We start from the raw sequence: 14230 nt of genomic DNA on the forward strand, positions 1-14230 counted from the left end.
TACCAAAACTACAAATAGAGGAACAAAATAAATTAACAGAACCATTTGGAACAGTAGAAATACAAGAGATAATAAAAAATTTACCAAATAATAAGACACCAGGAGAGGATGGACTCCCAATAGAATTCTACAAAACATTTAAAGACCTAATAATACCGCCCCTCCTGGATGTAATCAACCAGATTGATGAGACACAAAACTTACCAGATTCATGTAAAACAGCAATAATTACAGTGATACTAAAACAAGGGAAAGATCCACTCTCACCAGCGTCATATAGACCAATATCTTTGCTAAACACAGATTATAAGATAATAGCTAAACTATTAGCGAACAGATTAGCAGAACAGGTACCGAAAATGGTAAATTTAGACCAAACTGGATTTATCAAAAAAAGACGCACAACAGACAATATTTGTAAATTTATTAACTTAATTCATGCAGTAGAAGGAAATAAAGCACCGGCAGTAGCAGTTGCTTTAGACGCAGAGAAGGCCTTCGACAGAGTAGAATGGAATTACTTGTTCAAAGTATTGCAAAAATTCAGTTTACCGGAGAAGTATATTAATTGGATTAAAGCATTATATAAGGGACCGTTAGCGAAAGTGACAGTAAATGGACATGTATCAAAGCAATTTAACTTAAGCAGGTCAACGCGGCAGGGATGCCCACTATCACCATTATTGTTTGCGCTAGCTATAGAACCACTAGCAGAATCGATAAGAAGAGATAATAATATAAAAGGAATAAAAATAAAAGACAGGGAATATAAAATCAGTCTGTTTGCGGATGATGTGATAGTGTACTTAACAGAACCAGAACTATCAATAAAAGAACTATATAAGAAATTGAAGGAATATGGAGAAGTGTCGGGATACAAGATAAACGTAAATAAAAGTGAAGCAATGCCTATGAATAACGTGGATTTCTCAAAATTTAAGGAGGAATCCCCATTCAGATGGCAAACGCAGGCAATAAGATACCTAGGTGTGCAAATAAACAAAAATCTAGGCCAATTATATAAACTCAATTACAATCCACTAATGAAAAAACTACAGGACGATTTAGAGCATTGGAAAGAGCTACCACTAACACTGATAGGAAGGATAAACTGTATTAAAATGAACATTTTTCCAAGGATACTATACTTATTTCAGGCATTGCCAATACAACTGACAGAAAAATTCTTCAAAGAGTTAAAGAAAATAATAAGGAGATTTTTATGGAGAGGGGGGAAACCGAGGATAGCACTAGACAAATTAACAGAATGGTATAAACAAGGAGGCTTACAATTGCCAAACTTCAAAAATTATTATAGAGCCGCACAATTAAGGTACCTATCAGATTTTTATCAAACAAGGGAAAAACCAGACTGGACGAGACTAGAATTAGATAAAATAGGGGAAAAGATACCTGAACACATATTATATAAATGGGACGAAAAATTGGTACAACATAGAACTTCTCCAGTATTACACCATCTCCTCAATATATGGAAGAAGATACATGTAGAAAGAAATAAAATAAATTACCAAATACCAAAACTAATATTGACGCAAAATAAGCTACTCCCTTTTACAATAGACAACCTTGCCTTTAGAAAATGGGAAAAAAAAGGGATTAAAAGAATAGAAAATTGTTTTTCAGGAAGTAGATTCTTATCCTTTGAACAAATGAGAGATAAGTACAATATAACGGGAGATACAGCGCTGGCATATTACCAACTGAGATCCTACTTGAAAGATAAATTAGGAAGCAACTTGAGTTTACCAGAGGGAAGTAACCTTGAATATGTGATTACAGATACAATGTTAATCAAAAGATTTATAAAAAATATGTATATTAAACTGCAAGAAAAGGAAAATGAGGAAACAAATGGTAAAACTAAACAAAAATGGGAACAAGATTTAAATATAAAGATAAAAAAGGAAACATGGGAGAAGTTATGCTCTGGAACGATGAGAAATACAATAAATACGAGGCTGCGTATGATACAATATAATTGGTTACACAGACTATACATTACACCGCAAAAGTTAAATAAATGGGACCCAACAGTATCTGATAGATGTTTTCGATGTAAAAAAGAAAGGGGAACAACAATTCATGCAATCTGGACATGTGAGAGAGTAGAAAAATTTTGGGATGATCTCAATCAGATATTAAATAAAATAACAGAAAACAATATACCAAAGAATCCAGAGATCTTTCTCCTAAGTAACATAAAAAATAAAGAATTTGGAATTGACTTGGAGGATGCACAAAAAAGATTTGTTAAGATAGCCCTAGCTGTAGCAAAAAAATGTATTATGTCAACCTGGAAATTGGAAGATAATTTGAAAATACAAAAATGGTATATAGAAATGAATAAATGTATTCCATTAGAAAAAATAACATATAGTTTAAGAAATAATATTGAAATATTCGAACAAGTATGGGAGCCTTACATTAAATACAATAGCGAAAACCTACCGGGAACAAACATTACCTAAGTTGATGGAAGGAGAAGAGAAGAAAAAAATGGACTCAGTAGAATTTCTGGTGTATTTTTGTTGAATGACAACATTGTCTAACTGAATTAATGCAACCTAGATTGTATAACTAAAATGGATGAGAGGGGGGAGGGATGGGGGGGTGGCTTGGGAGGAGGGAGGGGGGAGGGAGAAAAAGTCACTGTAAATGTGTGGAAAAGAAAAAGTGTATATCATGGCTATTGTGATTTATGGTGTGAAAATTTAAAAAAAAAAAAAAAAAAAAAAAAGGAGAGAAATATTAGTGAAAAGTGCCTCCCGAGAGCTGGTGGAGGCACACTGTGTTCATTACCTATTTTATCTTTATTAATGTCTCTGCCATTTGATCCAATGTAACAAGTAAAAGAACAGGAAAATTGACAAGAGATTGTTCATGGGTTCCTGTTGATTGTTGGTTGTGGAGAGGTAGAAGAGGAAAATAAGATGGGACTCTGTTATAAACATTAAATCCACAAAATTAGAAAATTAAAGAAATAATTTATATTAACAATTGTCTTTCACATCCTTACTATAGACCAAATTGCTTCACACCCAGCCATATACTTCTGAATGCAACCAATTAGCTATTTTTTGCAGACTTATTTAGAGATAAATGTTTGACCCTGGGTAAAATTTCTTTAATACAATACAATTCTTCCAGAAGAATTAATCGAAAGGCACAATATCCAACATTGCTGCATCCCCTCCGTTGTACACCTACATATCATCATAGTTTATGTCGACATTCTGAACTGGGACTTGAACCAACAATTTTCTACCTCAATAGGAGAGCAATGTCAAATATCTTAACTGCAGTTAGAATTTCACTGCAGTCCTAGATTGTGGCTGTACAATTTTGCTGCATGACCTGATGTCTTATCTCATAACTTGCAGGTGGTGGAGAGGTCTGCTGTGTGCTGGAGCTCGATAGTCCTGCTCAGCTGAAAAGAACAAGATCTGTGATACCCAAGTCCCTGAACCCAAACTCTGATCTGAAGTGGAATGATGAAATAACCTTGTAAGTGACTTTCACTCAGGTAGATGGTGTGGTGAAGAAGGCATTTGGAATGTTAACCTTCATAAATCGGAGTATTGAATTCAAGAGTAGGGAGGTTATGATGAAATTGTACAAGGCATTGGTGAGGCCAAATTTGGAGTACTGTGTACAGTTTTGGTCACCAAATTATAGGAAAGATATAAACAAAATAGAGAGAGTGCAGAGAAGGTTCACAAGAATGTTGACAGGATTTCAGGGTCTGAGTTACAGGGAAAGGTTGTGCAGACTGGGGCCTTTTTCTCTGGAGCGTAGAAGATTGAGAGGGGACTTGATAGAGGTGTTTAAGATTTTAAAAGGGACAGACAGAGTAAATGTGGATAGGCTTTTTCAATTAAGAAAGGGGGAGATTCAAACTAGAGGGCATGGTTTAAGATTGAAGGGGGAAAATTATAAGGGGAACATGAGGGGAAATTTCTTTACGCAGAGGGTGGTGGGGATGTGGAATGAGCTTCCGGCAGATGTGGTCGAGGCGGGATCATTGGTTACATTTAAGGAAAGACTGGATCGTTACATGGATAGGAGGGGACTAGAGGGGTATGGACCGGGTGCTGGTCAGTGGGACTAGGAGGGTGGGGATTTGCTACGGCATGGACTAGTAGGGCCGAACTGGCCTGTTCTGTGCTGTAAGTGGTTATATGGTTATATAATCTATATCTTGCAGCAAGACAAGGAAGTTCAAGAGCAAATAAGAAATTTCCAAAATGTTACAAATGAAGATAGTCATAGGAGAGAGGGAATTTTAAGTTTTCACAACGAACTTGCACACATCAACTACAGGATTTGTTGATAATCTAAAAAAAAATTTGTGTTTTACTCTATTAAATAATCCACTGTGGCATCTTGAGTTATGTGACTTTCCTGATGTATTTTGTGTTATTTGCTAGTGAGTTGGGAGTAGGAAGCAAGGAGATGAAAGTGAAAGTCCTGGAAAAGTCAGAGCAAAATGAGGGTAAGTATCCATTTGAAGCTAGAAGGTCATCATTAACAATGTAAAAACAATATTTTGGATAACTGAGTATTTTGGTTAAGTAGTTTTCAGATAATCAGAAATGTGCTGCACCATTTACTGAACTAAGAGCGAAAACTTCAATTGACCAAGGTCAATTCAGACCACCTAAGTCAAGGAAGTACTTTCTAATGTTATAAATGTACCAGCCGAATTTATATTTTTATATATTTACCATATATTTTTCTATTATCTGTCCCTTTATATTATATTTAACTTGGAACAGTGCCAGACAGGGACAGGCTCTTTGGCTCTCATATCTATGCTGAACTCAGAGTCCAAATAGCTGAAAAGACCAGCTGAGATCCTCCAGAATTTTTTGTGTTTTTAGAAGCTTAGAACATTACAGCACAGCACACAAAATATATAGTTCAGCCCTTCTAGTCTGAACTATATATTTGCCTAGTCTCACTGACGTGAATCCAGTCCATAGCACCCCCCCATACCTCTCCCATCCATGTATCTGTCTAATTTTTTCACAATTGTGAAAAATTTCACTTCTTCCACTACTTTCTGCCTGAAGAAGTTCCCTCTAAACATTTCCCCTTTCACCCTTAACCATAGTCCTCTCATTGTCTGTGCAAGAGGCCTTGTGTCTTCCTAAAATCAGTACAAATTGAAAACATCTCCTCCTCATTGACTGTCAGTGCAGGCTTGTTTTAATCTCACCTAACCTTAGTGGAAAAAGCCTATTTGCACTTATTCTGTCTTAACCCCTCGAAATTTGACGTGCCTCTACAAATCGCCCCTCATTCTTCTACGCTCCTAATGTGTTTAACCTTTCCCTGTAACTCAGGTCCTGATGTTACAGAAACATCCTAGTAAATCTTCTCTGTACTCTTTCAATCTATTGATATCTTTTCTGTAGCAAGATGACCCAAATTGCACAAAATACTCCAAATTTGGCCTCACTAATTATGCACCTTTACCATAACATCCCAACTTTTATACTCACTACTTTGATTCATGAAGGTCAATATGCCAAAAGCTTTTATGGCCCTATCTACCTGTAATACCACTTTCAGGGAATTACAGTACAGCTCTGATCATATAAAATCGGATTCTCTGAAATCCTTATTTATCCAAAATTTTTTTTTAAATTCAAATAAATGAGGATATCCGAAACAAATCAGAAATCATAATTTATCCAAATCTTTTTTTGGAGCTGAACTGACCTCAGAGGTTGAAAAAAAATTCACTTGACATGAAATTAGATCAACAATTGTCCTAGTTTTAGGTAACTTCCTCCCCTCTCTCTTTCCACTTCTTCTTTACCTTCCCCTTTTGACATTTCTCTCCAATTCTCCCTCTCAAACTGCATAGTGCTGTCTCCCAGCTGCATGCAGTCAGAAAAATCCCTTGTCCTGGTGTCATCAAAGAGAGCGGCCACCCGGGCAGGAGCAGGACCTCAGGCTCAGTGGCATTCTCTCCCCTTCTGCACCCCTTTCCTCCCATCTCTTCTCTTACCTTCCCTCCCTCCCTCCTCAGCACAACGAAGCTCCTAATGCCAAACCATCCCCTTGGCCTACTACTGCACATGTACACCGAACTCCCATGTGTGTGTGTGTGTGTGTGTGTGTGTGTGTGTGCAAGTGTGCGCACACACGAGCGATAGAATTTGGAGAGGATTCAGAGTTGGGACTCGAGAGTCAGGAGCTCCAATGACTGGGGAGACAGGAGCCTGCCCACTTGCTAGTGAGTGTTCCACTGGCCCGGGAAGCTTCCCCGGGAATCGGCGGCAGCGGTTGATTGGTCTTGGTGATTGGCGGCGGCCAGCATTTTTTTGGTGAGAATAAAACATTTTTATGCTTAAAAAGCCTTCTCTTGTTGTTTGTTGCTATTTAAACATTAATACAAGTGATTTGCTGTTATTACTGGGCTGTTTTTTTTTAAATGACCAATCTCAAAAAAAACTGTTTATCTGACATAGAGATGGTCCTGACCATTTCAGATAATCAGCGTTGTACTATATGCATCTGTATTCCCAGATCCTTCTGTTCTTCCGTACTCCTCAGTGCCCTACCATATATTGTGTATGTCCTACCCCTTGGTTTGTCTTTCCAAAATGCAGCAACTCACACATGTCTGCATTAAATTCCATCTGCCATTTTTAGCCCATTTATCCAGCTGATTCAGATCCCTCTGCAAGCTTTGAAAGCCTTCCTTGCCATCCGCCATGTCTCCAATCTTTGTGTCATATGCAAACTTGCTGATCTAATTTACCACATTATCAACCAGATCATTGATATTCTGTAGATGACAAACAACAATGGTCCAGCACTGATCCCTGAGGCACACCACTAGTCATAGGCCTCCAGTCTGAGAAGCAATCATCCAATACCACTCTCTGGCTTCTCCTGTATAGCCAATATCGAATCCAGTTTACTACCTCACCTCACCAAGCATCTGAACCTTCCTGACTAACCTCGTCAAATACCATACTGAAGTCCATGTAGACAATTTCCATACCTTTTCCTTCATCAACTTTCTTGGTAACCTCCTCGAAAAAATTCTGTAATATTGGTTAAACATGACCTACTATGCACAAAGCCATGTTGACTATTCCTAATCAGTCCCTGGCTAGCTAAATTCCTGTATATTCGATCTCTTAGAACACTTTAGAATAATTTACCCAATACTGATGTCAGGCCTATAATTTCCTGGATTACTTTTGGAGCTTCATGAAACAATATGAACTACCCTTCATTCCTTCAGTACCACACCCGTAGCTAAGAACAAATCAAACTAAAAACCTGCTATTTATTATCTCTCTTTCTGACTCATGGCATATTGTGGTAATTTATACTATTGCAGTTGGTGCATTTTATGGACCTGTGTGGCTGCAGCAAATAAGACATTTGGTGCATCTGTACATTGTTTTGTTTGTGACAGTAAACCCTCGTATACAAATTGTGGCAGATGATATAACCAGAATGCTAAAGATACCCCCTCTGTCATTCCTTAGACTCTTTTTCATGTGCCTGAAAGATCAGTATTGACATGTACTCTCTCTGATCCCTGCTGAAAAAGAAATTCCAGATATGAGGATGGTTGTATCTGTCAGATGGTATCCTTCTCAGTAAGAGTCACAGGATTGCCACCAAAATGATCAGGTGATAGAGTTGATTGATCTAGTAACATAAAAGGTCAATAAGCTGTGCCATGTGTGATGGGAGAAAAAAGTGTGAATTTGTTTAGGTCCTTGAAGGCAGATCACAACCATCTGTTAGGAATGAAGAACTTTGTGGGGTTCCTGACATGTCTGGGTGGCTGTAATACGTCATAAGCAACAGTTAAAGTGTATGTTCACTCTTTTCCAGATGTCTTACTGGGACAGAGTGTGATCCCACTGGATTTATCTCAGAGGTCACCTTCTGGATGCCAGAGTTTTCCATTAGTAGCCTCTCCAGAAACGTCGAACGCTTCTGCTGGATCAGTCTCACTGGAGGTAGTCAAACTTTCCTGTCTTTCATTATTGCTATTTGCTTTCATTTTCATCCTTTCTGGTCTTGCTTCTTCCTCCTTTTCTAAGGCGACTTGGGTATGCTCTGGAGGACCCAATTCTTCCATTTCATTTCATTTTTAGCATTAATTTACAAACAGTTGCAACAGCATATGGACCACAAACATCTTCCCGCTGCCTTCTCCTTTCAGCAGTGAAAAAGAACGAAACTGAAAACTATAATATTGAAAAGCTTGAAGTAGAAAATGATTCCAGGTTATTTGTGCCAATTGCTGTCTGCTAAACTCAGCTTCTGGAATTAGATTTCCTTTGACTTCACCTCTGTTACTATTTGGTGAATTTAGTACAAAGAGGTCAAGGATAAATGTCTGCCACTCTGAGTTCAACTAGTTAAGACTTGGCACCTGAGAACCTGACATGTTTTACATTAAAAACCAGTGTCTGCAGATATTAAAGAAGGATTGGGCTGGAAATCTCTAATACAGACAATAAATGTTGGAAATACATTGTGTAGATGGAGATTAGTCTTTACTCCATTAAGGATATTTTAAGAGGCAGTGCCTCAAGAAAGCATTCTCTATCATCAAGGACCATCAACCCCACCCCCCTTCCCCTCCCCCTCTCCCACCCCAGACCATGCTCTCTTTACACTGCTACCATCAGGAAAGAGATACAGGAGCCTGAAGACAAACACCCAATGTTTCAAAAACAGTTTCTACCCCTTTGCGGTCAGATTTCTGAACGGACAATGAATCTGTAGACACAAATTTAATTATTTCTCCTTTTGCACTAATTATTTTTAAATGTTGTATTTACAGAATTATAATTTCCAGTAATTTTGCACCTGTAACACACTATACTGCCGCTGCAAAATAACAAATTTCATGACACATTCATGTCAGGATGATACCAAAGAAAGCTCCATGTCCCCCTGATGAACGGGGCCCCCACATAACTGTGGCTGAGGTGAGGAGAACCCTATCCAAGGCGAATCCTATCTAAGATGAACCCACACAAGGTGGCAGGACCAGACAACACCTCGTTGGGTACCGAAGGTCTGCGCAGACCAATTGATGGAGGTCATCACAGACATCTTCATCACCTCACTACAGCAGTCCTTCATACTCGTAGGGTTCAAGACATCATCCCGGTACCCAAGAGGGCAACAATAACAGGCCTCATTGACCACTGCCCTGTGACACCGATCTCCAACATTATGAAATACTTTGAGCGCCGAGTGATGAAGCACATCAAAGCACACCTCCCAGAGATGCTAGATCCATTTCAATTTGCTTATAGAAGAAACTATTCCACAGACAATGCTATAGCCTTGTCACTTCACTCCATCCTGGTCTACCTGGAGAATGATGCTTCATATGCCAGGCTGCTGTTCAATGACTTCAGCTTGGTGTTTAATACAATCATTCCCCAGAGGCTGATTCCCTTCCTGGGAATCAACACCCCTCTCTAACTGGATCCTGGACTTCCTAACGAAAAGACCACAGTCTGTCTGGGTCAGTAGCAGAATATATAGCACTGTCACACAGAGCACTAGTGCACCTCAGAGCTGTGCGCTCAGCCCGCACCTGTTCACACTACTGACCTACGATTACATCACCAGATCCAGTTTCAACAGTGTGATCAAGTTTGCAGATGACACAACAGTAGTTGGCCTCATCCAGAATGATGAGTCGCACTACAGAGAAGAGGTGTAAAATCTTGTGAAATGGTGCAAGTGAAACAAGCTGAGTCTCAATGTGGACTTCAGGGGGACCAGGAAAGACCACCCTCCACTACACATCAACAACTTTGTAGTAGAGAGATGGAGAGCACCAAGTTCCTTGAAGTTCACTTAGCTAGTGACCTATCATGGACATTCAACATCTCCTCACTTGTCAGGAAAGCACAACAGCAAAGACTGAAGCAGGCAAAGCTACTGGCCACAATTATGACAACCTTCTATAGGAACTCAATTAAGAATGTCCTGGCCAGCTGCATCACAGAGTTGGACAGTTGTTGCAGAGAAATGGATCGGAGGTCAATCCACAGGACCGTAAGAGTAGCGGAGAGGATCACTGGAGTTTCCCTCTCCCCGTTGACATGATCTAATGGGATCATTGTCTGAAGAGAGCACACAAGTCATTGAGGACCCCTTCCCCTGCACACAGCATCTTTTGGGGAAGAGAGACCGTATTATCAGAGCCAACACTACCTGGCTGAGAAACCACTTCTTCCCACAGGCAGTGAAAATGCTGAATGACCAAAGGAACTGCTCACACCAACTATCCGAGACTCTCATTTCCACAAAGCAATATTTATTAATTTTTTTAGATATAATACTTGACCTGCATATGCATTATTTGTTTGAATGTGTGTCTGCATATTTTTGTACAGAACTGGAGAACACTGTTTCATCAGATTGTACTTGTATAATTAGATAACAATAAATTTGACTTGACAATAACTTGATTCTGAGTGAGAAAGTTAATGTTTCAAGTTGATGACATTCTCTAAGGAATGATGGCATCTCAGTTGTAATGGAGCATATTGATTTTGTGTAAAGCATGTCTTTTAAGCAGACTGCATCATTTTAATACCAACCATGCAAACGTTATTCATTTACTACCTTTGAGAAAATTGAAGGATGGAATGGAGATGAATTATTGGTGATTAAATATTCATTGTTTTTAAACAGTTGATTTACATGGAGCCAATAGATCCCAAGGCAGCCCAGTCTCTGGTCCCTCTGCGAACAACTGTCACCCCTACAAAAAAGATTGAAATGGATCGAACGATAATGCCTGACGGAACTATAGTTACCACAGTAACAACTATCCAATCCCGACCTAAATTAGACAGCAAAATGGGTAAGGCTCCTCTTTACAATGGGTCCTGATGCTGTGAAAAATAATCATCTCATCTATTTATGATTTAGCTAATCCAGCTCTGAAGAATGAATGTGTATTTTTTTTTTGTGGTTTCCATTAACTTTTGTATAAAGGAGTCAAGTTATTTTTATTAATGTTATAAAAATAGATTGAAACTTTGGTAGTCATTTCTTACTTGTGCTCAAACACAGCTGGAGCTATATATTTGTCGCATTTCAACAAAACATCTATGTCTGTTCCCTTTAGATTCTCCCACAAGGTCACCTGCCAAGGTGGAAGTTACAGAGAAGAGATCCATCAAGCTGGATGAGAGCCCCATCAGCCATTCTCCAAACAATGGTAAAAGTATGTTGCTCAGCGAATGTGCTGATTTCAGGGATGACACTACTTTTAAAAGCCTTTGGGACTATAGCCCCTTTTAAAAAACAGGGTATCATCTAACTATGGCAAAACAAGCCATTGTAGCGGCAGCTCCTCTGCTCCTGCAATAACACACACAACTAGACGGCTTGAGCTCAGTGAGCAGACTGGTTTATTGCAGGCTGCTGGACTGTACTTATACTCCCAGTCTGAACCAAGCTGAGAACCGCGCTGGAGGGCGCTGACGTCACCCGGGTGTCACGCGGTCCCCCAGCGCGGGCTTTTGAACCCCATGCTGGGAGGAAGGGACCCCCCCCCCCCCAATGGTGCCATTTTGGCTGGCTGCCCCGCCGCATGGCTTACAAGCGGGGCCGGTTCGCCTGCCTCGTGGTGAGCCGCCACATAGCCCCCTCCAGAACCAGCGCCAATGTCCTTTTTTGCTGGGTGGCCTCGCTTCTTGGGCTGGGCTCAGTGGGATCGAGGTACGCTGGCTTCAGCCTGTCCACGGTAAACAGGTCCCGCCTGCTGCCGATATCCAGCGTGAACGTGGAGCTGAAATGCTGTACAACCCTGTACAGACCCTCGTACGGTCGCTGCAGAGGTGCTGCTGTCGGGCCCCGCCGAACGAAAACATACTCCGTGGAAAGCAGTGCTCTGGGAACGTGAGGCGGGCGGGTGCCACGCCTGGGCAGCGGTGGGGGTTCGAACGAGTCCAAGTTTGCCCTGAGGTGAGGAAGTAGTTCGTGTGGCGACAGCTGGGGATTGTGAGGTGGTTGACAAACTCACCAGGTAGTGCCAGCGGTGTACCATAGACCAGCTCAACAGATGATGCCTTGGGAGTGAGTGGAGCAGATGCCCAGGAGCACCCAAGGCAGTTCATCCGCCCAGTCGGGACCGGTGAGGCGGGCCATGAGTGCCGACTTAAGGTGACGGTGCAGACGTTCGACCAGTCCACTGGCCTGCGGGTGGTAGGCCGTGGTGCTGTGCGGCTGGATCCCCAACCTGTGGGTGAGCTGTGCCCAGAACACAGATGTGAACTGGGCGCCCTGATTGCTGGTGAGGTGACCCGGGACAACGAACCAGGCGACCCAACCATGCAACAGTGCTCGAGAGCAGGAGTCGGTGGAGGCGTCTGGCATCGGGATTGCCTCAGGCCAGCAAGTGGTGTGGTTCACCATCGTAAACAGGTAACGGTTGCCCCGGGAAACGGGTAAGGGCCCAACCATGTCCACGTGAATGTGGCTGAACCGTTCCCGGTCGTGCTTGAACTCCTGTACGGGCGCCCTGGTGTGCCTGTGTACCTTGGACGTCTGGCAATGGGTGCATGTTCTGGCCCAGCCCGAGATCGGCTTCCACAGCCCATGCCATACGAACCGTTCTGCCACCATCCGGACCGTGGACCTGATGGACGGAAGTGAAAGGTCGTGGATGTGAAGGAAGACCTGCCTGCGCCACTGATGGGGAACCACTGGTCGTGGGGTGCCCATGGAGATATCACACAGGATGGTGCCTTCGCCGCTCGGAGTCAGGAGGTCTCAGAACCGCAGGCCCGTGATGGCGGTCTTGAAGGCCCTCGTCTCCTGATCAGACTTTTGGTCCCGAGCGAGCTGGTCGGTCGAGGCTGGGAGTCAGCGCGCAGATGGCAGGTTAAGAGAGTGCATCGGCAACCACACTGTCCTTCCCCGCCTTGTGCCGAATATCGGTGGTAAACTCTGACACGAAGGAGAGGTGACGCTGCTGGCGGACCGACCAGGGATCCTTTGCCATCGCGAGTGCCTGGGTGAGGGGTTTGTGGTCGGCGAAGATGGTAAAAGTCCTCACCTCCAAAAAATAGTGGAAATGCCACATCGCAAGGTACATGCCCAGTAACTCGCGGTCGAAGGCACTATACTTGCGTTCCAGCGGGCGGAGCAGGCGGCTGAAGAATGCCAACGACTTCCAATGTCCATTCACCTGCTGCTCCAGGACGGTACTGGCGACTGTGGCAGAGGCATCGACAGAGAGTGCCATATGCAGGTCAGTGTGCGGATGGGCGAGCATGGTGGCCTTCGCAAGGGTGTCCTTCATGGCCTCAAATGCGGTGCAGGCTTCTGGGTTCCAAGCGAGCGTTTTGTGCTTGGCTGCGATGAGGGCGAATAGCGGCTGCATGATGTGTGCAGCTCCCGGGATGAAGTTTACCATACCCGCGAACTTCTGCAGACCCTTGAGGCTGTCCGGGCGTGGAAACTCCCTGATAGCGGCAACCTTTGCAGCGGTGGGCGTGGCTCCTTTGGCTGTGATGGTATGGCCCAGGAACTGCATGGATTCTTTCCCAAACTGGCACTTGGCCGGGTTGATGGTAAGGTCGAAATCGGCCAGCCGGTTGTGTTGCGCCTGGTCCTTGCTGGCGACGAGGATGTCATCCACATAAATAAAGATGAAATCCAAGACCCAGCCCACAGAGTCCATGAGGCGCTGTAAGGTCTGAGCAGTATTTTTGAGCCCAAACGGCATGCGCAGGAATTCGAACAAGCCAAAGGGGGTGATGATGGCCGTCTTGGCTATGTCCTCAGGGTGCACCGGGATCTGGTGATATCCGCACACCAGGTCAACCTTGGAGAAAACCCTCGCACTGTGCAGGTTGGCCATCAAGTCTTGGAAGTGAGGGATGGGGTAACGGTCAGGAACTGTTGCCTCGTTGAGCCGTTGATAGTCTCCACAGGGACGCCAGCCGCTGGAGCCTTTTGGGACCAGGTGGAGTGGCAAGGCCCATGGACTGTTGGACCACTGAACGATCCCCAGTTCCAACAGGTGCGAAAACTCCTCCTTCGCCACCTGGAGCTTGTCAGGCGGGACCCGGCGTGCCGTGGCGTGAACCGGTGGACCCTGGGTGGGGATGTGGTGGAACACCCTGTGGCGCGGCAAGGCAGCGGAGAACTGTGGCTTGAGGAGTGTCAGGAACTCGTC

The 14230-nt window shown here is 43.0% G+C and overlaps 1 protein-coding gene across 4 annotated transcripts in view; it reads left to right on the top strand.

Moving 5' to 3' along the window:
• The window catches only part of c2cd2l (c2cd2 like), a 104357-nt gene that overhangs the window by 80781 nt on the left and 9346 nt on the right, over positions 1-14230 (top strand). For 3 of the 4 annotated variants that reach the window (XM_069894999.1, XM_069895001.1, XM_069895002.1), the window contains 5 exons: positions 3405-3528; positions 4452-4516; positions 7894-8021; positions 10732-10903; positions 11171-11269. In XM_069894999.1, coding sequence (XP_069751100.1) covers positions 3405-3528; positions 4452-4516; positions 7894-8021; positions 10732-10903; positions 11171-11269 — 588 coding nt within the window. The remainder of the gene's footprint in view (positions 1-3404; positions 3529-4451; positions 4517-7893; positions 8022-10731; positions 10904-11170; positions 11270-14230) is intronic. The other variant, XM_069895000.1, reaches the window with a different exon arrangement.

Source organism: Narcine bancroftii, chromosome 8 (genome assembly GCF_036971445.1).
Source record: "Narcine bancroftii isolate sNarBan1 chromosome 8, sNarBan1.hap1, whole genome shotgun sequence".
NCBI classification, from domain to species: Eukaryota; Metazoa; Chordata; class Chondrichthyes; order Torpediniformes; family Narcinidae; genus Narcine; species Narcine bancroftii.